General features: G+C 46.2%; 1 protein-coding gene across 3 annotated transcripts; it reads left to right on the top strand.

Annotated features, from left to right (window-relative positions):
* Positions 1 to 205: 205 nt before the first annotated feature.
* Positions 206 to 26,404, top strand: FAM20B (FAM20B glycosaminoglycan xylosylkinase). 3 transcript variants are annotated; one of them, XM_054286086.1, is made up of 8 exons: positions 206 to 246; positions 6,606 to 7,136; positions 10,440 to 10,526; positions 12,396 to 12,505; positions 14,590 to 14,761; positions 18,410 to 18,601; positions 20,881 to 20,940; positions 22,940 to 26,404. In XM_054286086.1, exons 2-8 carry the CDS (start codon positions 6,760 to 6,762, stop codon positions 23,169 to 23,171), a joined length of 1,230 nt encoding a protein of 409 aa, XP_054142061.1. In that variant the 5' UTR covers positions 206 to 246; positions 6,606 to 6,759; the 3' UTR covers positions 23,172 to 26,404. The 3 variants fall into 3 exon arrangements, with proteins under 3 accessions (XP_054142061.1, XP_054142063.1, XP_054142062.1); XM_054286088.1 differs by having other exon boundaries at positions 208 to 246; positions 6,707 to 7,136; XM_054286087.1 differs by lacking the exon at positions 206 to 246 and adding an exon at positions 1,173 to 1,189.
* Positions 26,405 to 27,450: the final 1,046 nt, after the last annotated feature.

The following is a 27,450-nucleotide window of genomic DNA, read 5'->3' as shown; positions in this document are numbered from 1 at the left end:
TTAACCCCGCCGCCGCTGCCGCCGCCCCATTGGCGGGCGCCCCCCCCGCCGTTCCCATTGGAGGCGCCCGGCCGCGTCTCCCCGGCCAGGGCAGCGCTGGCGGCTGATTGGCGGGCGGGCGGCGCGCGGCGGGCGGGACGGGCGCCCATTGGCTGAGGGGCGGGAGCGGGGCCCTGGGCGGCACCATGTTGTGGGGCTGGCGGGGGCCGGCGCTGGCCGGGCCATGGCGGGCGGGCGGCGGGCGCGGTGAGTGCGGCGGGCGCGGGTGGCGGGGCTGGGCCGGCGGCGCCTGAGGGACGGGAGCGGGACGGGACGCGACGCGGCGCTGCTGCGGCCCGGGGCGGGTACAGCAGGGGCTCCCGGGCCTGGCGGCGGGAGGGAGGGGGCGGAGGGGCGGCTGCGCCCCGCGGAGCGCCGGAGGGGCCCCTGCGGCCGGAGCGGCGGCGGGAGAATCGCAGGATCAGGGAGTCAGTGAGGCTGGAAAAGACCTCCGAGATCTCCAGTCCAGGCGGTGACCCAGCAGCGCCCTGTCAAGCAGCCCATGGCACCAAGTGCCACGTCCAGGCTTTCCTTACCCACCTCCGGGGACGGTGACTCCGCCGCCTCCCCGGGCAGCCTGTTCCAATGTCTAATCACCCTTACCGTGAAAAAAATTCCTCCCTGTGACCAACCCCTTCCTCTGGCGCGGGGTGAGACTCCGTACTCTTGTCCTGTCGCTTTTTACCTGAGGGGAGAGCCCACCCTCACCTGGCCGCATCCTCCTGTCAGGGAGTTGTGCAGAGCAGTGAGGTCCCCTGAGCCTCCTTTTCTGCAGGCTGAGCCCCCCCAGCTCCCTCAGCCCCAGACTGGTGCTCCAGACCCTTCCCCAGCCCTGTTCCTTCTCTGGACTCGCTCCAGCCCCTCACGTCCTTCCTGACAGGTCCGGCCGAGCCGCGGCTCCGGCCCCGGACAGCCCTGCTCGGCGGGGGCTGCACGGACGCGGCTCTGGCAGATGGGATTTGTATCTGCGCTCCTGCGGCTCGTTCCTCTGCTGGATGCTCGCTTTGAGCTGGGGACCGAGCCCCGTACAGCTGTGAAGCCTCTCTGGCCATCTGCTAACCCTTGGGAACAGCCGGCTGCACCGTGGGCTCTCACCCAGTGCCAGGCGCAGCTTGGAGAAGGTCATTGTCCACTGGTGGAAAAATTCAATGTGTGTGTCCATAGAAGAGTGCTGGCTGTGGGTTGTCAAAGGCATGGGTTTAACCTTTCCTAAAGGATCTCTCTCTTTGGATCCTTTCTGGATACAGATGTGCATAAGCACTGCAGCTGTTTCATTGTACCTTCTGAGGCCCTACAACATCCATAGTGCTTTAGGGGCTGAGCAAACTGTAAAATGTAGATTCTAGGTTTGCAGTGGATTCATTGTGATTGGATCTCACCTTGTATTTATTACAGAACAGATGTTCTCATGTCTTGTTTTAATTTGAAAATTACTCCATGCACCCATTGTGTCCTTAAGTCTGACCTACATAGTTACTACAAGATTTGCCTCCATTTGAGGTACAAAGTTTATTTTGCTTCATGGTACAAAGTTGTCACCTTGGTTCTGACCCCAGAATCCCACTGCCTCTCCTCAGGAGTGGGGGAGGCTGATTGGCACCATCCTCCAGCAGAGACAGGCTCATCACTGCTAAAATCCAGATGGGTACATGGACCCTCACTAAATTTTTAATGTCAGTCTTATGTAGGAGATGAATAAACATGTCAAGTGGAGAAGGGAAACTGCAGAATTTTCTCACTGCCTTGGCTTCATTTCCAAGTGGAACAAGGCTCCCTAAAGGATTTCCAGCTGGTTTTATTGACCTGTAGTGGTCAGGGGGAATGTCAGTAACTGGGATGGGAACAAGGGAGGGTTGTTCTGGCTGTCTTCTGACCAGGTCCCAGCACCCTCTGTATCAGTGCCTTTGGCTCCTGCCCCTGTCCTGTTGCATTCCCCATTTCAGTGCTCCCAATCCCTCCCTGCCCACGTGGCATTCCCAGCTCCCTGCCCCTGGGTCGCCCACATGGCCAAGGCAAGCAGACAGCTGTTGAGCCAACACTGTTGGCCCTTCCTGCAGCACCCCTGGCTGCCAGCTTCCAAAAAAGCATAAACCCTGGCTTCAAAACATCTCCTGTCCTCTCAGATGCGTTTGGAATTGGCTGGTGGATCTAAGTGAAAAGTGTGATTATATAAACTTTGTTTCCATAGGAAATGGTGCTTGGTGTAAAGTCATTCAGCAAGGAGGATTCATGCAGCCTGCTTTCCTGAGGAGTTGTTTGCCACTTCCTACCCCAGCAGCTCCTGCCTGGCTCCCAGGGGCCTCAGTGCCTGGTGGCTTCTCCTTCCCCAGGGCTGCACCCAGGAGCTGCCTGGATCCAACCCACCCTGTCCTTATTTGTGCAGCCAGCTGAGTCAGGTGTTCTGTTTGCTGTGCCGGCAGCTGGGAGAGATTCAGGATATTTACCCAGTTGTCCTTGGCTTCTCAAGGCTTCTCTCTCTATCTGGCCTGTGGTTTTTGTAAAGCTCATGCAAATAGTCCTCTGACAAATTTGGCAGAAATGCAGGTGACAGATTCTTAAGTTACTAAGGGATGTAATAGGCCAAGGTGGGCAGACAGATGGACAAAATGATTTTGTTTCTTTCCAGAGCTGTGTGAGAATATTTCAAGCGGTTACTGATTGTTGCAGCTGCAGGCAGAGATATTGCAGTGGTTAAAATGCTCGTGGTCTTTCACATTTATCAGTGTTGTAGCTCTCAACCAGGGATGCAGTTGTGTTTGTGGAAAGTTTGAGTGTAGACTGTCACAGATTTTGCCTGTAGATAACGAGGGTTTTAGGAGGAAAGGAGATGGAGAAAGAGCAGCCAAGTAAATACGGGGGAAGCCTTGAGCACTGGATGACTAAACTTGTACACAAGGCAGGCAGCACGCAGAGAGTGGAAGTGACAGAATGAGTCTGAGAAATCCAAGGAAAGGTCTGTGGGAGCCTGCCTGTGGAAACTGGAATAACAAGGCTCACACAGAGAAGGGAGGCATGAGCCACCAAGGAGCTGGCCAGAGAGGGAGGATGGGAAGGAAGATTGATCTGGTGAGACTGAGGGATGTTTTGGGAAGAGGAAAATGTCACTACTGTGTGCGATGTTTCTTCAAGGCGTTTTCCAGGATTTACTGGAGAACTTCTAAAGGCCTTTTGATAGGTGATCCCAAAAGGTATAGAGTATATAAGAAAAACCCCTTGCATTAAACAGGAATTAGACTCTACTTTCATCATATCCATTTCAGATCAGTGTCTGTTTGAGCTGTGATTTTTTGTGTGCTTATGCTGCCAAACTAAACCTTTGCCTGCCCCTGGACCTGATTTGTGACTTGGAGCATAATGAAATCCTGGCAAATTGTACACACAAGTATTTTTGACATAGCAGCTAAAAAGCTTTATGATATAAAAATAAGATTGTGATATGAGGCACGCCATTGATTTTGTGACTCCAATAAAAAATGTCTTGTGGGATTTTTCTGATAACTTTGCAGCCTGCTAATAGTAGCTGTAATTTTTGTAACAGGCAAATTGCATGCTGTTTTTTGAACTGGGAGTGAAGTGGTCTGATGTTGGTATTTAATGCCAGAAGACATGCTTTCATCGTGTGTTTGTGTGCACAGTGACCCCTCCATGATCCTGAGGAGCTGCTGTTATTGGTATATTGAGTTGGGAGACTCCTACTTGCTGAGAATACAAACGTGGTTGTAAGAAGAGAAAGAATTGATCAGGAAATTTCCCAGAGGTAGTGAAAAACAAGAAACATTTCTTAGGCAAACCTTGCAGTTGACTACAGCATTTAAAAGCTGCTAGGGCTGTTTATTTCTGGCTGTTTTCTCTTTTTGGCTGGGTTTACTTTTGTCATTGTCCAAGACCCTTTTGCTGTTCATTCCAGAGTTCTGCTCACGCTCACCTTATTTTTTCCTTCTTAAAATTTTGGTGCTGTATTGTTATTTCGATTTTCTCATGTCTGACCTCATTCCAGGGCCAGCTTGACACTTCTGGAGTTCTCATAATCTTCCTTTCCAATCCAAGCCTTTGCCAAAGACTCGTCTTTTTCAAATTACTTTCTTCCAAAACAGCATAAATATTTTCTTACATTGCCTTGACGCTGTCACCCTTGCCATCTCCAATTTAGAACAGTAACCTCAAGTTCTTGCTGTCCATGGTAAACTTGTTCAAAAAAGGATTCAATTCCCTTGGCCTGCAGAGCAGAGAGTGTAATGTTGGCACCAAGGAGCAAAGTGCAGGCTGTGCTTGGAGCACTGGGAAATTGATTGCATGGCAACCTCGGGGGTGCTTTGGTGTTTGGTGGAGGAAGGCAGCCGATGACTCATGTCCTCAGATGTCACTAAAAAGTGACAGCCAGCTCACCAGCAAATAGTTAAATACTGAATTTTATTTATTTTTGTAAATTCTGTTTACCTCATTGGAGGGTTTCAGCCAAAATGAGTTTCAAAGCCGTCACAGAAGATTAGCTAAGTAAATTACCTTTAATTGAAGTGACTGTAGTTGTATTCTCCCCCCAAGTCCCAGGAAGAATATCCCTAGAGAAACTCAGCATTCCTGGAAATCAGTGTAGAAAAGTGAGTGCTCATCTTGAGCTGCAGAGGTGTGAAACACCCTGCCCTGAGCTTTAGTGCTTTGATCAGCCAGCACTGCACTGTGAGGCTTTCTTTAAATGTGAGTGTACACATCCACATATCCCACAGCCGGGAGTAACTGTTCTGAAATTACCTCTGTTCTTCTGCCTAACTCCTTACAAACTCTAATAGATTTTAAAAATGTATGGAAGCAGTGCTCAAAATGATTCAGAATTAGTAGTTTTAAAGAGGTGAATTATGCAGTTAAAATGAGAGGGTGCAGGTGCAGCCAATCCTCTTTGCTTGTCTGCTTAGGTTTAAGAATAATGTGATTATTATTTAAGGATCTGTTCCTGGGTGAGTCTGTATCTGCAGGAGTGAGAGCTTTTGGGTCAGGTGCATCTTCCTTGTGTGTGCTTCACATTCTTGTGCTTGCAGTGGGTAATGTGCAGGTGGCAGTGCTGTCTGGAGAAGAACAGGCTGCCAAAACAGAACTAGATGAAGAATAATAATATGCTCTAATTTCCATATAAACATGTGATTTGTTCTCTTTCAGTATGAGCACAAGCACTTATTTTCCAGCAAGTTAAAATCAGTATTACACAGTTAACAGGAGACTGTGGTTCTAGTCTGAAGCATCCCAGAGGCTTCTGCCCTCTGTCCTTGCTGGGGTCTCTGTCTAACAGGGATGTGGGAGAGCTGTGTGGCTGGGTGGGTCTGCTCTGGACCTCATGTAAATTTGTTCTGGGTGCTGTGGAGTCCTCTGTGGCTTTGCATGTCCTTTTATACTATATTCTTACACCATGCCAGCCTGATTCTGCACTGAGGGCTGTGACCTGTGTGTGCCTCACCAGGCATGGCCTGGCTGTCCTGTGGTTGCTGCTGGTGAAGGAGCCTGTGGCAGCTCATTTTTTCCAGTGCCATGATTAATTATGGCTGATTTATACACTTACTGTTGAATTGCATGAAAAGGCTTTTCTGTGTCAGTCCTCCCCCAGCTCAGGGTGCTCTCTGGGGTTTGCATGATCACTGTGGCTGCTGAAGAGAAATTCCTGCTGGCTCCCAGTGCCCCTCAGAGGTGTGCCTCATGTCCCCTTTCTCTTTGGCTTCTGACTGCATTCAGCTAATGCTAGGAAGGTAATTCTGTCTTTATAACCCAGTACAGTTGATGGTGCATTCTCTGGTCCTTACATGCAAACACTGCCCTGGCCAAGGCTTCTTGAGGGACCAGATTTGTGTTGGAGCCACTGTAAATATAAAAACAGATGTGGTTTTAACTGTTGTAGGTGAGGATGTGAGAACAGGCAAGTGGTCTGGGATATTTTTTCTAGTTAGTTTGGTTGAGATTGCAGACACTTTGTGTATTTTCTGTGGTTATGGGTTTTACAGTTGAGTGCAGAAGGAACTTAGCTAACTGTGAGGAAGTAAAGATGTCATCCCCCACCCCAGCTCATATTTTTTTAAGAATGGAAAAAAAGCTGAGTAAATTCTAGTGGCAGCAAATGAAAGGAAATAAACAATTAAGTCTATTCTGTGCTTATGTCTTGTATCTTCAAGAAAGAAGGTTGAGCAGCTGTTCTCACTGTTGTGAGCTGCCTTAAAATCGACCTGGGAGCTTTTCTGAGGGATTGGTCTTTAGGACACCAGCAGTCATGGGATCTTGCACTAATGGAAGAGTGCGTGTGAAATTGGAGCAATCACGTTAAACTACAGTTCCCTGCAGAAGTCTTGCCCGTGGTGGTTGCAGCTGCTATGATTTCAGCTGTGCAGAGATGCTGTCTGGATATTTCCCCTTCTGTGCAGATCACAGCCAGGCTGCAGGAAGGCAGCAAGGCCAGTGTGTTTTAACACAAGTGTTCAGGCTGTAGGATACAGGTTTCCATGGGTGCAGGCTTATGCTCCAAACATAAACTTGATTTTGGGTTTGATGGGATCTGCGGGATTGTAAGTTTGTGTTTTGTTTATTTTTAGGGGTACCAGGAGACGCTTCGGTGCTGAGACATCTTTTACAATGCAAGTTAGGCATGAAATTCACCAACTAACACCCCCTTCCTCACCCTGATCTCCAACAGACTTCCCGTAACGCTCGGAAGGAAGGCTCAGGGGAGAAGGGCCGGAAGGCACCATGAAGCTGAAGCAGCGAGTCGCGCTCTTGGCCATCCTCCTCGTCATCTTCATCTTCACCAAGGTTTTCCTCATCGACAACCTGGACACGTCGGCCGCGCACCGCGAGGACCAGCGCGCGTTCCAGCGCATGCTGGCGGGGCTGCGCGTGGCGCTGGAGCCGCGCCTGGAGCACACGCTGCAGTCGCCCTGGGAGATCGCCGCGCAGTGGGTGGTGCCCCGAGAGGTGTACCCCGAGGACACCCCCGAGCTGGGCGCCGTCATGCACGCCATGAGCACCAAGAAGATCATCAAGGCCGATGTGGGCTACAAAGGGACGCAGCTGAAAGCTCTGCTGATACTTGAAGGAGGACAGAAGGTTGTCTTCAAGCCCAAGAGGTAAATACTGCTTTCAATGTCTGCGTTAACAGCTGCTTCATTTACGTATACTATTCTTCTCCGTGTTGTCACATTAGTGTTTAAGTTATGAATTTTGAAAGACTGTCCTGTTATTTTTGAGACAGAATAATGTCACTTGTGTACCAGGGTCGGGGCAGGAACAGGCAAGAGGCAGGATTGTAGAAAAGGCAAAGAAGGCTTTATTCAAAAGAACCGTGTGATTTTTATACAGTGGTAGGAGAGATTCTATTCTATTGGCTAACTTACAGAAACATCTTGCTCACTCACTGTCCTTGAGAGGAACAGATTAAAATAAAGTAGACAAACAGCACCTGCAAATTGTTTATAGTCAACAGGTTATCACATCTTTCCAGCTCCCTGAAATTCCTCACAAGTCGCTGTGAGAAACGCTTGCTGCTTCTCTCTCTCTGTCCCATGGCATCCACAGAATAGAACCTTGCTGGTGCTCTAGTAACATTTGCCGTCTCTCAGGCTGTACAGCCTTGATCCAGCCTGTCTGTAGATTAAAAGAATAATCACTGTGTTGAGTCCTGAGGGGATCTGGTGTTTCTGAGATGTATCTTCCTACCTGTGGTAGTGCAGCTTCTGGCAGTTTGGAGACAAGCTTTGCCTCCTTGTTGTGTCAGAGTGTCAGGAGAGGATGCAGTTCAGGAGCAGGGAAAGAAGGAAACTTGGCAGTGGTCTCAAAAGTACATCTGTGTGTCTGGTGTAGTTGAATGTAGCTGTAAAAATGGTTTGGGTAGGTCAGTGAGGGCCCCTGAGCCTCCTGTCTGCCAGCAGTGAGTACTGGAGAATGGAGGGTAGTGATACTTCCTTGGTATGGCCTCAGTTTACAATGATCCTCAGAAAAAACTGACATGATTGAATTTTCTGGAAAGTCTTGGATGTAAAGATTTTTGGACTGTTTGTCTTTGGAGAAAAGGAGAAGAAAGATGTTAAAAAGTAAGGCTGGGTGTGTTTTAGGAGATTTCACTGCAGATGAGAAGTGTCATCACAGAAAAAGATTTTGGGCTAAGCAGGCATTAAGGTTTCCTGTCCTGTTAATTAGTGAGTGCAGAGGCCACAAAGATGCTCTGAGGGTGGGAGCACCTCTGCTTGGAATCAGGCTGAGAGAGCTGGGGCTGTTCACCTGGGAAACAGAAGACTTCAGGGAGACTTTAGAGCCCCTTCCTGTGCCTAAAGGGCCTCAAGGGAGATGGAGAGGGACCTGGGACAGGGGCCTGCAGTGACAAGAGTAAGGGGAATGGCTTCACAGTGACAGAGAGCAGGGATAGATAGGATAGTGTGAAGAAATTCTTCCCTGTGAGGGTGGTGAGGCCCTGGCACAGGTTGTCCAGAAGAAGATCCCTGGAAGTGTTCAAAGGCCAGGTCTGACAGGGCTTGGAGCAGCCTGGTCTAGTGGAAAGTGTCTCTGCCCATGGCAGCAGAATTGGAATGAAATGTTTTTCCAGCCCAAACCAATCTGTGATTCTATGATTAGAGAATGAGAAAAAAAAATCTCTCTACAGCCAATTCTTGCCCTGGCTGGAGCTCCCCTGTAGGGCCAGGCAGTGTCAGTGTTGCACACAAAGTCCTGGTGGTACAGGAGGCATCTTCTCCAGTGGAAGCACTGGGGATTCACAGCATTCCCATTGAACTTTCTGTGCCAGGGAGTGCAGTCAAGCATTAACTGAGAGTTAAACTGCATTCTGTAATGCCCTGTCTGTGCAGGCAAACCCAGGCACTGAGCTCCAGCAGGACACATGCAGCTGGGAATGTTTATAGGAGCGCTGGAGAGGGTGGCTTGGCCATCCTGGTAGGCCCATGTTTTGTTTGTGACTGCTGAATAGCCAGGCTTGTGGGCAGAGTCCTGTTCTGGCACTGCAAGAGAGTCTATTTAACCAGCTTTGGACCTGAAAGCTCTGTCAGAGTTACTGCTGAAAACAGTTCTGAGCAAACTTACCAGCAGGGGAAGAAGGAATTCCCTCATTACCTTTGCTCTGGAAGGGACTAGGTGGCTAGTGTGCATGGAAACAGAGTTTGGTCAGGATTTACTAATAAATTTTAGCTCTGCAGCTTTCAAAATGTGACCATGTTTCCAAAAGCCAGCTGTAAGTACCTACCAAAGACCTGCCTTGGAGGACATGTTCTGAGGATTCACTGTCTCATTTCAAATTTACTTGAAATTCAGCCCTATTTACTAACAAATAATACTTGCTGTCATCACATCTGGTGGAATATGTGACAGAAGGTGCTGGTTTGGTGAAGGCTCCCATTTGGCAGGAATCCTGCACTGGTGAATTCTCTTTTGAGCTGCCCTGCAGAGAAGCTGGAGCATTGCTCAGGCTGGGAAGTGGATTGTCTTCTCATCCCACATCCTCCCTGAGAAGGCTAAAACATTGAGGTCCAGCTCTGTGCCTGCTCTTACACTGCTGTTGCTGCTGCTTGAACACAAATTCTGCTGGAAATAATCCAGTTTACACAATTTGATACATAGATGGAAATAAGAAAATAGATAACCTAATTTGGCCTTTTTTTATTTGAAAACATGTTGCATTTCACCCCTTTGCTCGGTATTGATTGTGGTGTTTCACACTCAGCTGCAGTGTGGTGCTGAGGCAGTATCTGCACTGATCCAAATGCCAGGCAGCTGAGAAATTGGTGCTTGCCTTGACTAAGTGCCATCTACTAAAAGATAAAAAGGGGAGCAAAAAGCCTTGCACTTCACCAAAATACACCATTGTTGTTGCAATAGGTGCCTAATTTCTATTTTTGCTGTTCATGATGTCTTTTCTCTGCCAGATTAAAGGCTCTGTTTATACCCAGCATTGTCCTCAGGTTCACACTTGCTGATTTTCTGTCTACTAAAGATTGCATTGCCATCTCCTCCACAATATAAGATTGTATTTGTTAATGAGAATTGTTAATGTACAATTCTTTCTAACCTCAAAATCATCTGTAGAGTTGCTGCTTTCCAGGATAAATAGCCCCCTGTTCCACAGCAGGGTCTGTGCTCTTTGTTCTAAGATGTGACCTGGCATATGGTTGGATTGAAATGTATTAGTTGGAATGTGAGCTGCTTCCCAAGCTCTGGACACCACTGTACATCACTGACCTTTCCTCCTTGTTTACCACTTCAACAGTCTGGCACTTTAATCCCATTGATGTTTTTCCACTCTCCCATTGGCAGTCACTTGCAAAGTGACCCAGAGACTCTTTAACTATTATTAAATTGTTACTTTGAACAGCAGAATTGACAGGATTCTACATAGATTCACTTAATTTGATTTATTTCAATTCCAGGTATGCCAGGGATTATATAGTGGAAGGAGAGCCCTATGCTGGCTACGACAGACACAACGCAGAGGTGGCAGCCTTTCACTTGGATAGGTATGGAATTACTGCTTTACCTGGTTTGATTGTCTTTGGAAAAAAACAGAAAAAAGGGGTTCTTTGAAGAACGCACCTCAGATGGGAGCTGCCTCTGACCTGCCAATTTACCACACTGAAGCCAAAATAGGAATTAGTTCATTCTGTGAAACTTTGTTTTTAATATCTGTTCAAGAGTGTAACATTCTAGATGCTTGTGAAAAGTTTGGAAAGGAGAATGAGCCCTGAAGCCACTCTGAAGTTAATATTACAGGGGAGAAAGAGCTTAGCCAAATGCTGTGGAAGAGTCTGAAATGCTAAATGTGTGTTCATGTCCAGTTCACTAAAAAGTCAAGAGTGATGTCTAGACTAACAATTTAGTCTAGAGTAAATATGAATCAGTGCATCCTAGAGGAAATCCAGTTATTCATATCCTAATTGTGCTTGGAGTACCCAGGTGCTTTTGTGGACCTGTGCTGGAGGTGCAATTACAGGAAAAAATGAAAATTACAGGATGTTCAAAGAATGGGACAGAATAAAGCAGGCACTGAATGTCAATAGTTATGAAATGCTCTTAGAGCTGCAATTTCACATAACATAAATGAACACACTCTCTGTTTCCTCATAGGAAGATTTGGAGGTGAAAACACGTAAAATCTTGAGAAAAGGAATAAGGAGGGACAAACATAACAAAGGATAGAAAAACTGAAACTGAGGTTTCTCAGTACATAGATAAGAGCCTTATCACTGTGACTAAACTCACAGGTGGTGACAGAGATGTCTGTTAGTCCTGATTCTCCTGTGGAGCTCATTGCACAGTAGAAATCAGTAATTCTAGGAAGAAATAGAATATCCAGGATGATAAGTAGTTGAGTAACACCCATTGCTGCTACAGCCAGCTTGTGCTGCTGGGCCAAACTCAGGGTATATTAAGAAGAGAAAAAGATAATGGAGCCAGATGTCAGTTCATTTGTGCTTTCAAGGAGCATACAGGCTTCAGGTTCCCTGAAAAAGTAGTGATTGAACAGTCAATCAAAGCCTCTCTCAAGTGTCCAAATCTCACTTAACTCTTCTTGGCTGTCCATTTGGTCATGATTTTGTGCTTCTTTTCTCTGGTCTTTGTCTGTGGCTCTGCACCTCTTTATTCTTCAGGAATACCTTTTCAGGATCTTTATCCAGAGGGTGTCAAAAGTGCATGAAGAGAATTGGGGCTGACACTCCTTTGATGTTTGTACTTTAAGCACTTTTAAAATTCCATTACAAACACCCAAGTCATTTGTGGTCACAGAGCAAAGGCTGTGGCAGGCATGGGAGTGGAACCTGAATCTTGTAACTGCAAGTTTTATGGTTGTTCTTCCCACCTCTGTTTTTCCAGGCCCTTCTCAGGCATTCACTTTTATTCTACCATTCTCTCTTCCCTTCTCCTTCCTTGTGCCAAACAAAACAACTCTTGGATTGGTTGCTTTCAAGTGTAATTGAATTTGGCTTAAGCACAACATTTTAATAGATAGTGGTTCCCACAAATTAGAAATGATCTTTCCAGGTGACCAGCCCATGGCCATATGGTTTTCCTGCTTCAGCCTGCTTCAGACACATGATGGATATTTCTGGTGTGAGGTCTGAGTTCTGAGAGTTGGAGCATGGTGCATCCTCTATTGCTCTAACAAAGGATGTCACTGATGGCCTATAAAGTAAGTTGAACATCCAGGCACATAAGAAAAATGAGTTTCCTTGCTTTGCCTCAGAGAAGAGAGGAGGTTGCTGCAGGGTTCCAGCTTTACTCTTTGGTCTCTATCATCTCTGACAGAGACTGTGAGGGTTTTTTGTTTTAGTTTTGAACTGCTGCCTGTGTTGCCAGTTCTCAGGCTGTGCTTTTTCTCCCCAAATCAGAATCCTGGGTTTCCGCCGAGCCCCACTGGTGGTTGGCAGGTTTGTGAATCTGCGCACCGAGATCAAACCCGTGGCCACGGAGCAGCTCCTGGGCACCTTCATGACTGTGGGTAAGTGCATTCATGGGCTGTGCTGCCCAGGGAAGGGAAAATCCTTCATGGGAAAAAAGAGCTGTGGGAGCCTGACACAGTTCAGAGCAGTTAACCATGATGCAGGAAGCTCTTTCTGTGCCAGGAGAGATCTTGGATAACCCCAAGGAGGACTTGGTTTTCTTCAAGTGGTGTTCCCTCATGCTGCTGTTACAGATGGGATTTTTATTTTTTGAGTAAGAATTTTCTCTCTGCTGTCAAAAATGGTTAGAAAGGTCTGTGATTAGACCTGAAAAGAAGAGAATGAAGTTGTATTTAATGTGAAAAGAGTGGTGATTTGGGGTAATTTATAGAGCTGACAACTGGTTGGTATTAGATGTTGTTTGTGCTGCATCAGAGCCTGCAGAGCATTTACAACCAATGGCAGAATTTCCCTGTGTTGTTTACAGCAATAATGCTGTGAAGGACACATAATGGAAGCTATTAATGTGAACTCCTACCAGGTGGTCATTAAGCATCAAGAAATTACTTATGCTGCAGCCTTAACTCCCTGAGGCTTTCATAAACCATCCAATTATTACTCTTTTGTTTGTTTGTTTCATTTCCTAATCAGAAGGCTCCAGAGATGATTGTTCCTTACCGCTGGTAACGTCCCTATTAGCAGCACTGCTGGCAGTCTCACCTGCTGCCTGACACTGCCACTTACAAGGTGCAACTTCCAGATGAAAGTTTCAGCTCAGCCTCATCAGCCTCTCCTGGCATTCACATGGGGTTCCTGCCTCAGGCAGGCTTTCCATTTTCCAATTTCAGCCAAGATAACCAAGCTGTTAGCTAGCAGCAGTGCTGACTTGAGAAGTAAGGCTCCAGAAATGTTCATTGCTCCTCCTTAGATTCCTTGGAACTGCTGTTCTGCAAAGCAGGAACTAAAGAAATGGGTGGATCTGTGGAGGCGGTTATGATGTTTTGTTAGACCAAATTTGACCAAGTTCCTGAGGTTTTGAAGAAGAGAGAATTCATTCATACTCAGTGCAGGTTTACTGGAGTTACAGCTAGAATCTAAAAGAATTCTGTCTCTTGCTAGACCTGCTGCAGCCCCTGGATGGGAAGAGAGACTTGCAGGCTTTCCATACAAATGAGAGATCTGGTCTGCAAGCTCTGTGTTGGTGATGATCTGTGACATCCTCAGGTTGAGTGACAGGATTCTGGGAGCTCAGGGTCTGGATGGAGGCCTGAGAGGCAGGGATGTGTGAGGGTGGGAAGGGAAGAACATGGCATTTGGAGAGCTGAGCCTGCTCTAGGGAGGGTATTGGATGTAGAACCAAAGGAAGAAAGGACAGAGGGTCATCACAACCAAGTGAGACATAGCTGAAGAATATTCTGGAAGAACATCTGTGAGCATGGAACTGGATTTAACTTGGCGAGGTTCAAGCACAGGTGAGTTAAAAAGGGGAAGATAGAAAAGGTTAAACTAAAACTACTAATGCAGGCTGCTCCAGGATGCATCAGTGTTAGTGGACTAAAGGCTGCCATGTTTTGTTGCTCCTCTCCTGTCAGAAGACACTGATGAAGCTGTGACAGATCTGCATTGCTAGATCATGTGAGAATGATACTTGGTTCTGTCTCCTCTGCTGAGTCAGCTTAAGTACTGAGATGTGTGGCAGGTCTCAAGGCATCAAATCCCTTTGAGTCTCTTTTCACTTATTTCTTTTTGGTCAGCTTTTTCAAGTCGGAAATCTGACACATGAAGTATGAATTGTGAAAAACAAGCAGTGTTAACATTGCAAAGTCAGGGTCCTCAGGACTAGGAAGGAATCACAAAAACTTGTTGAGAGTGTGATGTATTAATTCTCAGAGTGATAAAGTCATTAAAAAATATGATTTAATTACTCTCTCCTTTTCTGATTACTCTTTAATTGCTCTGAAGGAATGGATGTCTGTGTAATGTCTTTTGAGCCTCTCCCTCTCAGAGACAGGAACCACAAAGACAAGCACAGTGAAATCCTGTCATGGGGAAGCTTCTGCTGCAACAACACGCTCCTGAATTTCAGTTGGATTCCTTGGATTAATACCTCTTCATTTGATGCCTCTTAATTTTTCTTTTGAAGGCAATAACACCTGCTTCTATGGGAAGTGCTACTACTGTCGGGAGACAGAGCCAGCCTGTGCAGATGGGGACATCATGGAGGGCTCGGTGACCCTGTGGCTGCCGGACGTTTGGCCCCTGCAGAAGCACCGGCACCCCTGGGGCAGGACCTACCGTGAGGGCAAACTTGCCAGGTATGAGAGAGAACCTGGCAGTGTCATTCTTTACAGATGATCATTAGCACTGAAATGGCCCTTGGTTAATTAAAGAGCTCTGAGTGGTTTCAAAACCTACCCTACACAAAACTAGTTGTGTTGACAGCTTTCTTAGCACAACCGTAGAAGCCGAGAAGTCCAGAATAAAATTTAAATTAAAATGAGGAAGAAAAAAAAAATCTTCATTGTTTTCCACAATACTAAGCACTGCCCTTTTCCTGTACCTTGGCTGGAACAGAACTCCACCATGCAGTCACTCCAAGCTCTGGAAATCTTGTCTGTGGGCAAGCTAAGATTCTTCTCTTGTGCCACTGGACCTTCTGTTGATGCTGTGGCCCCTGAAATGTGGTAGCACTGTGCCATACCTAATTTCACTGTACCATACCTAATTTCATGATCCTTGTAGTTAGTTTTCAGAGTTGTGGAACTGGTTTAACTTAAGCTAGGCTCTGTGTCGTGGTTTGACACTGGCCAAACACCAGGCACTCAGCCCTCTGCTGTTACAGTTGGGCAGAGAAGAGGGAAGAAAATTAACAAAGGGCTCATGAGTTGAGATAACGACTAGGAGAAAAAAAAACACTCTAAGGGCAAAACAGGTCCAAATTTAAAGGTATAAAGTAGATTTGTTATTAACAGAGTCAGAGGAGGATAATGAGAAGTAAAAAAGCCACCTTTTTTCCACCCAACCCCGCCTTCCTTTCCACCAACAGTGCAGAGAGACAGGGTGTGGGAGCTTTGGTCGGTTCATCATTGGAGAGCTTTTCCTGTTCACTCATGGAAAGAAGTCTTTTCTCTGCTATGCCATTGGGTCCCTCCCACAGGCAAACAGTTATCATAAAACTGTTGTGGGTCACTTTTCTATGGGATGCAGTCTTTTAAGGATAGGCTGCTCCAGTCTGGGAGCAAGGAGAGAACAATACAGCTCTCTCTTTCTCTGGAAGCAGGGGCCCTCTTTCTCTCTTCAGGCCTCTCACTGGCCCACAGCTTTCTCTGGCATCCACCCACTCAGCCATGAGCACTTTTCCCATGGGCTGTGCATGGATCTCTGCATCCCCCCTGGACTTCATGCATTGCAAGGGGACAGTTTGTTTTATCACAGTCCTCACCATGGTTTGCAGAGGAATCTTGGCTCCTGGAGACACCTGGAGCACCTCCTCTCCTTCTTTCTTGTCCAGTGACACCGCCTTGGTGTCTCCATGTTGTTTTCCTCACATGTCCTCACTTCCTCCCCTTCTCCAACTAGAAGAAAAATTGCTGGTTGTAGGTTCCATTGTCAGCTTGCACCAATTCAAAAATTGTTGCAAGATCCCACAGTGCCCAGAGGCCAATCCCGTCCAGGTTCTGTGCTGGGGAGTCACTTGTCATGTTTCCACTGCTGGCCATCAGAGATTGGCTCTGTCAGACATGCTGGAAGCTTCCAGCAGCTTCTCACAGAAGCCAAACTTGTGGCCTTCCCCTGTTACCAAAAAATCAGGCAGTGCCACATCAACACACCCTGGAAAGTCTTTTGCTTTGAATGCCATCAGTATCTGGTGACCATGCTCAGCATGTAAAGAATGCTAAATCCCACGTTTGTCCTTCTGTAAGCACCATTCTGCAATAGATGTAACACATCTGAGTTCCTGAGGTGGGGATGGTTTTGCCATGACCTGAACAAATGGGTTTGAGCTTAGTAAATTTTTCTGACTCTGTCTTGAACTTGAAAGTGATTAGAAGAGATTTTCAGTCCTTTATCTAAAGTATCCATTGATTTCCAATTATGTGATTGTTCTCAGAAAGAATCTCATCCAAAGGCTCTCTTGAATTGTTTTAGGGTACAAAATGCACAGATTGAATTTTGAGCAGCAGATGTTTTTTCTTTCCCAGCAGGTCAAAATCAGCTGTGTTCAGTACATGATACATTGCAGGATGCATTTCTTGGAGGTGTTCCTCCTGTTGAGAGGCTCCTTCTCATCACACCCTGCCTGCTTACACAGAGGTTTACCTTGATTCCTGTGCTGATTTGATATTTGGTGTATTTAAACTCACATTTGCCTCCTTCAGATGAGGTTACAAGGTTCTGGTGTTTTTCACCGTGTCATGCTGCACATTTCACTTTGAGAGATCAGAATTAAAGGTTCTTGGTGTCATGCTCTCCTTTTTCTGTGCCTGGTAATTGTGAAAAAATAACTCTGTAAGAATTTTTTCCTGCTTTAGCTGCTGTTTTGAGTTGACCTTTTGAACATAATTCACACAGGCACATTAGTGTATGTAATTTTTAATGGAGGTGTAATAGACAAAAATCTCTGACCTTCCAAGGCCTGTGCTAATACAATGTAAATTATCAGAACTGAGTGGTTGGATGAAAGTGTCTCTTGAAAGACTTCATGGGAAATGAGAGAGAGCATAGTGTATCTGAACAATTGTGGCAAGGAGATTAAGTACTGCTCTGAAGTAAAAGGAGAGAAAAAGAAACACTTGAGAGAGAGTGGGATGCAGCATAAGAAATGTAGCCAGAACAAGGAGAAGAGGTTCTGAGACAAATCCACTGCTGTGTGGATTTGTGCTACACTTTGAGTGTGAGTTGGACCTTGGTGCAAAGATCCCTCTTCTCCAGGGGGATTTAGGCACAGCATTTGAGGAACATGGTGATCTGTTATTAGGAACATTGAGAAGATAAATTTTTAAGCTCTCTGATTTGGACACCTGGAAGAAAGGTGGGGTATTGGTATCTCTGGTTCCAGACCACTAGAAGATGAAGTGGGGTATGTGGCAACTGTAGTCATTAAATTCTGATCTTCCTACTTTTATGACTATCTGCAGTTTTGAGCATGTCAGAAATTCTCTCCAGCTTGTGTTTCTTCCATCTCTGTTTCCAAATCACAGATGGTTTAAGGCATTTCCAATTTAACTGCTATTTTGTGAAGGATTGTTTCAGTCCTTACGTGGACGATGTCCTTGTTATTTAGGTGGACAGATGGAAAGGATATACACCAGAGATTTGGCTCTTTTGCTGGTGGTGTTGAACAGCTTTGAAAGCTGTAAAGAAGAAAATGAGGAAATTTCAAATCCTAGCTTTGGAGAATTGAGACATGACATCGGTGTTATGAGATTATGTGGAGAAGGAGATAAGAGGGAAGCTTGAAATCATGTCAGTGGAGAAGAAGGTTAGATACTGTACAGAGGAGGGGAAGAAAGAGACAGCTGTGAGTGAGGGACAGTGACCACTGTGAAGCCCTTCTTGGGGGCAGAGGGGCCCATTAAAAAGAAAAAAGGAAGAGGATGGAAAGCCAGATGGAAACAGCTCAAGGCAATGGAAACACACACAGAACTGAGGTGTTCCTTGGGAAGTTGAGGGAGGCAAGGCATGGCAGTAATCTTCCCATAACATAGGCTGGCTACTGTGGAGTTGTGAGGAAGCAAACTCTTTGTTTTCCATAGGAAGATGATCTTTGTGTATCTTCGAACTGAAGTTTGCTCCGTAGGCTGGGATGTCAATGCAGGCTTTACTCTGCTCATAACCACTTGTCCAGCTCTCCCTTCTTGGTCTAGCTTGGGCTGCTGCCCTCAAAGTGCCCCAGGGCAGCTGTAGCTGCTGCTGCTGAGCAGGGTGGTTCCCTGAAGGCTGCTTGGTTCCCTCTGCTGCAGGTGGGAGTATGACGAGAGCTACTGCGACGCCGTGAAGAAAACGTCCCCGTACGACTCGGGCCCACGCCTGCTGGACATCATCGACACGGCCATCTTCGACTACCTGATCGGCAACGCCGACCGGCACCACTACGAGAGCTTCCAGGACGATGAGGGAGCCAGCATGCTCATCCTGCTGGACAATGCCAAAAGGTGAGCCTGGGCACACTCTGCTGGCCTGGCAGTGCTGGCTGCAAGGGCACACAGTTATCTGCTCTGTCTCTCTCTCTCTGTTTTCTCTCTTTATTCTTTTGTAATACTCTTTCCTTTTTATCAGAAATTAATCACTAAATCTTAAGGTCCTTCCAAGGCTGTGGTGCTGACAGGATGTGGGGGAATGGATTCAAACTGAAAGAAAGTGGGTTTAGATCAGATATTAGGAAGAAATTCTTCCCTCTGAGGATGGGGACGCCCTGGCACAGGTTGCCCCATCCCTGGAAGTGTCCAAGGCCAGATTGGACAGGGCTTGGAGCACCTTGGTCTAGTGGGAAGTGTCCCCTGCCCATGGCAGGGGGATGGAACAAGATGAGCTTTAACCCAACTCTTCCAACCCAAACCATTTTAGGACTCTGTGATTCTGCTTTAGATACTCTTCTGTCTTGGCAAAGTCCTACTCAATCTACAGAAACTCCCCAGTTAACACAGTTTTCCCAAAGCAACTTTCAAAGGTTTGCTCAAGTCTCTCCTCCTATCCCCAGAAATGCCCTTTCCTTTTAGGCTTTTAGTTAATTAATGGAAGATTGAAAACTTTGGCTTTTTTATTTATCACCAGTCAGTATAAGTGAGTGCTGTAATAAAAGCAGATCTTTCTAAAATGTGTTTCTGAATTATTTGGCATTCCCTGCCTTCTGGATATGCCTACTCTGGCTTTGAAAGGTTCACAGTTTAGAATGGAGGTAGAAGTGATACCAAACACAAAAATGATCATGTTCTAAATGTGGACATTAACCTCTTACCCGAACAAAAATATTTCAAAAATGTGTTTAGAATGTGAATTCTTCTGTCCTTGCTATAGTTTTTTTGTATATTGTCCACTATAGTTTAGGTTAAAAATCATACTGAAGACACAGCCTTGTTTAAATAATAACAATTTGATTAATTTTTCTTAAAAATGTAAAAGTCATCTACTTGCCTTTCTCATAATTTAGTCCAGCAATTCTGGATTGTTTATTTTTCTGGTGGCTGTGAAGGAGCAGCAGTTCCTGTGGCAGGCTCTGCTCTGGCTTTGCACACCACTTGTACCAAGTGTACACAGCACTTGAGACCTTGCAGATCCTTGGTAGGCTTGGAGTTACCTTTCCTTTCCCATTTATCTTTTGTATAGTGGTTCTGTTGTTCCTTCCATCTTTCCATCCATCCTTCTGTCATCAGCCTGGTCAGTAATGCTCCAGTATGACAGCAGGATGCATTCCACCTTGGGACTGCTTAATTACTGCTGCTTTAGGTGAATTTGGCAAAAATACTCTTTCTGTTCCTCACTGACAATGTGCTAGGAGGAAGGAAGGTAATGGATTAATCACTGGAAGTGAATATGGGGTTTGAAGGTCAAGTCCTTTTGTTGTGGTCATTTCCTATGGCATTATGAAAATATTTTTGGTAGGGCTTTGCAGGCTGACAGTAAATTGTTTTCTTGAAAATTTAAGTGATTTATTTATAATAAAATTTTGAACTACTTTCAGCTCCTTTGAAATAATGGGTAGGGGACAGTTTTTCATAGAACTGTGGTAGATCTCAATTTGGAAGGAACCCACAAAGATCATTGAGCCCAACTCCTTGTTTCCTACAGGGCTACCTAAAACTCAACCATGTGAGTAAGAGCAGATGCTCCTTGGTGCCATGACCATTTCCCTGGGAGCTTATTGAGTTTTAAAGCTATGAATAACAGAATTATTTGGGCAGCATAAGGCCAGGCCCCTGCAGCAACTCATCTTTATTGAAGGGAAAGTTCTTAGTTTAAAACAGTATTATGAGGAAGGTGAAACTATGAAAAATAAATCCAACATGTGTTTGGATGAAGCTTGAAATACTATGGAAGCCTTCTGGCTTGAGCTGTTTAAGTTGATCACCTTGTTAGTGAACTGTTGCTGCTGTTGGGCTCCTTCCCTGCCCAGCTGTGTCAGACAGGCAAAGCTCCCATTCTGCATGCCCAGAACAGCAGTTATTCCTTACCCCTGCATCATTTCTAAGCTTATCTTGGTCTGATAAAGAACTGGGTATGCTGGTGCTGCTTCTGTTTACCTGCTTAGCTGATGCTGATGAAAGTTATATCTGCAACTGGTCTTTGACTGTTTATATTTTAATTTAAATTGTTTGATCTCTTGGAGCATGAAATTGCCTAGTATTGATTTCTCTGAATTCTTTACAAAGCCCTTTATGCTGAGAACAACCTTAGGAGTTCAGCTGGTTCACTTGGTTTTCATTTTGCTTTTCAGCTTTGGAAACCCTGCCCTGGATGAAAGAAGCATCTTGGCTCCTCTCTATCAGTGCTGCATGTAAGTTAAACACAGGGGTGCTGTTCACTTATGTAATTCTGTCCTTAGGCTTGCTATTTCATTAACTTGGGAGCCTTCTGGCAACCTGAAAAGGTTTGCTTGGGTCCACAGTGCTGTACTTTTTGAGATGTTGGCTGCAGAAAGTGTTCTCACCTCCAGGTCAGTGGTTCAGCTCTACCCACAGTCAGTGTGACAGGCACTTTGCATCTGCAGCTGTCCCACCCAGCTCCTGGCAAATCAGCATTCACATCCCTGCTTGACTTCTCCCTGACAGTAGTGAAGGATGGCAATTTAATAAAGGCAATCTAATAATTCCAAACATGGTTTCTAAAAAAAGCCTGCAGCCCTGCTCAGGGGGCTCCTCTCAAGTAAAATGTGTAGTTTCTTTGCAGAGTTTTGTTTCTGCTTTGGCCTTGTGAACTGTGGTTTTATTTTCAGAGGCTGTGACTTTTTGATTTCTGTTCTGTGTCCAGTCTCTTACCAGGCCATTGCTACTTCTCATTAGGAATTAGATGCTCTAAGGGCTGGAGTACCTCTCCTCTGGAACAGCCTGAGAGAGCTGGGGTGTTGAACCTGGAGAAGAGAAGGCCCTGAGGAGACCTCAGAGCCCCTTCAGTGTCTAAAGGGGCCCCAAGAGAGCTGGAGAGGGACTTGGACAAGGGCCTGCAGTGACAGGACAAGGGGGAATGGCTTCACACTGACAGAGGGCAGTAAGATGGGATACTGAGAAGAAATTGGCCTGAGGCCCTGGCACAGGTTGTCTGGAGAAGCTGTGGCTGCCCCATCCCTGGAAATGTCCAAGGCCAGGTAAGACAGGGTCTGGAACAACCTTATCTAGTGGAGGGTGTCCCTGCCCATGGCAGGGGGGATGGAATGAGATGTTCTTTAAGGTCCCTTCCAGTCCAGGCCATTCTAGGCTTCTGTGAAAATTTCCAGACAGAAAAATACTGAGATACCAATTTCCTGACTCTGATACTTCAACATGAACTCCTTCAAGCCTTCCAAATGGAGCTTGTCTGTGAAGCTTGTCTTGAAAGGTTCTGTCTTCCAAATTCTCTGGGACCTTTGAAGCCTGGGACCTTTGCAGAAAGCCTGGGCTCTCATCTTGCACTAAGCACAGCTCCCTGCATGCTGCCGTACACCTGGCCCATGTTCTGCAGGATCCTTTTAAAAGTCACATGCAGAACAATTAAAAAACTTCTAAATTCTTTAGTTTTCCTGCATTAGTTTTAAATGTATGTTTAATTTCGTGCTTTATTGAGATTCTTCTGGAGTCTTTGTCATCTTGATTCCCCTAAATGCAACCAATCTCTTATCTCTGTAAGAGACTTTGCAATTTCCTGCTTTTCAGATTTTCCTTCTTTCTGGTGCTGGGCAAGTGCCATATGATAATTAATTTGTGTAATTGTTTTAGTTACTACACTTTCTTATTTTGCTGGATTTATTGGAAGCCATCAAACCCAAGAGTTTAGACCAGGGATGCTAAAGATTTGGCCCTGAAAGGTTTGGGGGAGAATCCCAAGAGACTTCACAGAACATGGGAGCTGAGATAAGCTGACACAAGCAAGCTCAGTGGCCAGTGAAGACGCAAGGTCACTGCTGTGTTCTCTTTCTTGGAAGTTTGGTCAACTGCCTTTTGTCCTTTGTGATTCATTATTGGTCAGTGATGCTCTTCCTGAGGTGACCTTTGTTGAATTTGTTGATTTTCCTTCCTTTTCTTTCCTTTCCAAACTGTGTCTGGGAGGCCTCAGGACTGAAGACCTTCTGTGCTCTCAGCTGGAAGTGTTCCTATGTAACATCAGAGTTATGTCACACCAGATTGATTCTTTGTCACCTTTAATTTTCAAATTCCATCAGATCCTGTCTGAGATGCAGTTCCACCTGGACCCTGCCATCCCAAACCCAGTTCTGCACTGAGTCTCCATTCTTGAAGAGCCAGTATTCTCAGAGGGATGCAGCAGGAGCCTGGTGTGGTGATGTGTGTTTGTTTCTTTTGCAGCATCCGGGTTTCTACCTGGAACAGGCTGAATTACCTGAAGAACGGAGTCCTGAAGTCTGCCTTAAAAACTGCCATGTCTCATGACCCCATCTCACCTGTGCTCTCCACCCCTCACCTGGACGCCCTGGACCAGCGGCTCCTCAGCATCCTGGCTACAGTGAAGCAGTGCACAGACCAGTTTGGGCCAGATGTGGTGCTGGTGGAAGACAGGATGACTCTGTCTCACTTGTAATCCTAGCAGGAGCACGAGATGAAACTCCTTTTTTAAAAAACAAACAAACAAGCGATAGAAAAACAGCACAATCAGTTCAGAAGGGCTGTGGCCAAATGGACTGACATGAACAGGAGAGCTCCCAAGCCAGAGGAAGGGAGGTGACAGTGGCTGTCTCCTTGGGCTGGCAGCAGTGAGAGGAGGGAAGGAGCCTGGGTGGCTCAGCCCCGTGGTGGCCTCTGTGCCGTGTCCATTGCCGGCAGTGGGCACCGCGCTGGACGAACGCGGCTCTGGGTGCTGTGCAGAGTGTGGAACGCTGAATCCTCTGTGGACTGCATTGCAGGGGACCCTCAGAGATGGACAGAACAGTCCCCTCCCCTTCTCTTCCCCCTTTACTCTGGCGAGTTTTTTCATTCAGGGTTGTACACAATCAGCTCTGAGCTGGTTGGGCATTTTACTGCTTCTCTAGAGAACGAGCAGGGGTGAATAAAAGAACTGTTGGACTGAAGAGTTGTGCCACCCCCTGGGGTGGGATGTTCTTCTGGCTGTCTGAGGGGTGGGAGAGGGGACCTGCTGCTCACTTGGCTTTTCCTTGATAAAAGGCTGGGAGAGGGGGCTGCCTCATATGTGATAATGCTTCAGTGTTTTTGCTGAAGTCCTATCGAAGGTTTATCCACAGGGTTGGAGATTTAGGAGAGGACAGGGTGGTTATACAGCACTTGATAGTTAAGGGGTTATAGTAAGTTTCCATGTGTCTTGTCCCTCTTTTTTTCAATTAATCTGGCAAGGTCTGAGTAGAGAAAACATCCTTGCAGTCCTGTGTCCATTATAACCAAATGTTCATTCTCTTGTAGCTGAGGAGGACAGAATCTGTCCTTGGCAGCAGTTCTGTGTGGCGAGGTCAGGCTCCTCTACTGTGAGCCCTGAGTGCTGTGCAGCCTCTGGGCATGTGGGACTGGAGGAAGAGGTGTTTGCTAGGCTTCCCCAGTCACCAGCAGTCACCTGAGGTGTGCAGACATCCCTGAGCTCTGGTCTGTCTTCTTCATCTCGCCTGAGAGAGCTTCCTGCTGCTCCCTGTGACCACAGCTCAGCACTGCTGTTCTGGGGACACCAGTGCTGGGGTCCCACGTTCACCTGGCTTGGCTGTGGCTGAGCTCAGAAGCTGTGACCACTTCCAGGAGGTTTTCTGCCTTCCCCAGTTGCTTCCTACAACCCCCTCTGCAATGTTCTGCCTGGGGTGGTCATCCAGGAGTCCTCACTAATGGTTTTGCCACAGATAGAGAAAAGTTGGCTTTTCAGGACAGGCTTGCAGCGCTCACCTTGTGCTCGTCCTGTTGTCCTTCAGCACTGCAGCCTGTGCTGAGTTTGTGTCATGGAACTGATCACCTTGGGGCAGGTCTCAGTTTGTGTCTCCAGAAGAGAAGCAGCTTCATCATTGTTTCCAAATTGAACAGCTTTGCATCAGTGTTCAGCCAGCATGGTCCTTAGTGTAAGGAAGGAGCTCCCTTCCCCATGTGATTACAGGTTACTGAACTTGAGAGCAAGAGCACCAAAATGTCAGTTTGAGCCCTTTTCCTTGATTTTCTTGTCAGGAAAATCTAACTTCCTCTTCTCTAACTGCAGGGTGGCAGGCAGGTGAAGAGCTGTTTTCTGTTCTTGCACCTTGGCCACACCTGGTCCAGGAGGTGTCAGGGAGAGAGTTTATCTGAAAAATGCAGGCTTTGGTTACTTTGCTGAAGTCTTTTTCTCACTGCACGAGCAGAGTATCTTGAAAGTAGAATGTGAGTGTTTACCTGGGATTGAATTCTCTGTTATTCTTGCTCTCTTCTGGACTTGGCCACAACCATAGATGCCATAGAGCAATGAGATGATGGGATGGGATCTGGAGTTATTTACTGGAGTTCTTAGTCAGGATGGTGACACACAGCCAGCTCTGAGGACACTGTGAAGCTCTTGCCTCTATCAGCTGATAACAGAACACACTTTGGGTGGTGCCTTTGTGGCAGGAGCAAGCTGGTTTAAGCTGTTTCCCAGGAAATTTCAGATGATTTACCCAAAGAGGAGATAGTGAAGCACATGATTGGTGGCTTGTAGCATTTCTAAAAGCATATTCTTCTTTTGAGCTTAAACATGAGCTCTTAATATTTTGGGAGGGATCTACCAAAATTTAATTTTTGACTTCTATATGATCACTCTTGATATTTACATTTGATTTAATAATGGGCTCAAAAAAAGGCCTTTCAGTCTTTGAAATTAAATTAATGTTGAGGATTTACATGTTGCTCTAAGCTAAAGCTTTTACTGTCAGATGGAACCTGGGGATGAGTTTTTCCCCAGTATAAATGTCAAAGATTTAAAGCAGGGTATTGGTTTATTTTGGTTTACTTGTGGACAAAGGGCATGAAGTCCAGCATTATCAGTAGAAGGAAGCAAGAAATGGTTGGGTTTTGGGAATGGTTTTTTATTTGTGATACTGATGTTTCTTGTTGCTGTAAACACTACTGGAGGTTGGTGTTCTGCATCAGGAAAGAAAAATAAATTCCTCTCTTAAACCAAAATCAGGAAGATCTGGTTTTGGCCTTGTGACAATTTCTGCCTTTTTGGCAGTGATGGTTGTTTTGCTCAAACACAGAACCCTGGGAGATTTTAAATTGTAACCATTGCAAAGGAAATGAGGAGCAGCATCCACGTGCCAACAGAGTCTGCTTGAATCTCAAAAATAGCATTGTTTGCAAGGCGGGTGCTCTGGGGAGGAGGTTTTCCAGACACCCTCTGATTCTTGTTCACTGTGCACGTGTCACCCACTGGCCCCAGAGGTTACACACTGGTTGTGTCGTGGCTATCAATGATATCAGAGCACTGGAAGCACAGAAATCAAGAACTAATTAAAGAGCCTCATCAGCCATCTGCTATTTACCTCCTCCTCCTTCCCAAGTCAGCCATCAGGGGGAGGAGACACTCGAGTCAGCTCTCCTTCCAGCAGCTGATGAACTGGAGTGTGTCTTGCCAAACAAACTTCAGCTCAAAAGTACTAATTTATTAAGAAGGTAATTTATTTAGTGCAGCAGCTGGAGCAGGATGCTGGAAGCAGACCCCCCCCCTCTTGGATGTGCCAGAGGAGGCCCCTGGGAGCTGCTGCACAAATGGAGTTGCTAATAAGCAAACAGAATGCAATCATGACTTTCTACTCCTATCCCCCAGGGTCAGATCCCACATAAAGCAACATTGTGTGAATAAAGATTTTAATAAAGCAACATTGATGGATTGCCTAAGTGTCTCTCTCCCTCCCCTGTCTGTCTCTCTGCAGTTCCAACATGTGGTGGGCTGAACGTGTGAAGTGTTTTGCTGCTGCTGTCTCCCAGTTCCTCCTCTGCTAATGGCTGTCAGTGGCATTTACTCCAGTCATGTATATCCAAAAAATGCAGATGGTTTGCCAGAGCCTTGTTGGTAAGGAAGGAAGGGTGTCCCAAAGGGATACAGAAATAAAACACACCTAGACTGAGGTGTGGTTCTGCCCATGCATCCCATGGCCCTGCATCTCCTGTGCATGGAACCAGGAGCTGGTTCCAGGAGCCAGGGATGAATGCTGGGTTGTCAGGGGGTCTGTAGAGCTGCAGGTGCTCGTGGCTGCCTTGCTGAGCTTTTCTTGGGATGGACAGGTCACTGCTCCCCCAGGAGCAGAGCTGTACTCAGGCTGCAGCAGAGCTTTTCCTAGTGCCCCAACAGGGAGTGTTTCAGAGGCAGGAGGTGAGATACTTCTGATCTCAGGGATCTTTGACCTGCCCTGTAGCATCAACTGGTGGTGTGAAACCTGTTTTGCTTTAAACTAGAGTTTTTCACTGAAGCTTCAGATTTCAGCATTGTTGAATTCTGTAAGAACTGCTTTCTGGGGTTTATTTTGAGGGTTTTGTGGGGGAGGATGTTCTGGGATTTTTTGTTTCCTAGCATTGTGTGATGGCAGTAACTTTTCCTTTCCTCCATCTCTATTTTTGAGGTGCCAATTTGCTCAGGGAGCAGGACAGGATTCTTGCTTGTGTATGAACAGTTCAACAGCTACAGATGCTTTTAAGTTCTGACAGGCAGAAACTGGCAGTTGAGAGCTGTTGTTCCAAGCACTTCGTTGTGCTGCTGCTCTGTATTTTTGGAGTGGTTTGCCATAGTAACAGAGTGAGAATTTGTATAACTGGGAGATTTTAGTGTTTCTGATTATGTAATGAATGTACTTTTACAAAAGAATGAACACAAACAACTTTGAGCCAATGGAGGACCAAAGGGGGTTGAAAATAAGCACTTTCCCTTA

This window comes from Melozone crissalis, unplaced genomic scaffold (assembly GCF_028551555.1).
Source record: "Melozone crissalis strain CALT ecotype California unplaced genomic scaffold, PUWL_Pcris_2 ptg000045l_1, whole genome shotgun sequence".
In the NCBI taxonomy this organism is placed as follows: Eukaryota; Metazoa; Chordata; class Aves; order Passeriformes; family Passerellidae; genus Melozone; species Melozone crissalis.
Note: the sequence above shows the minus strand (reverse complement) of the source record. Positions and strands in the feature narration are given on the sequence as shown.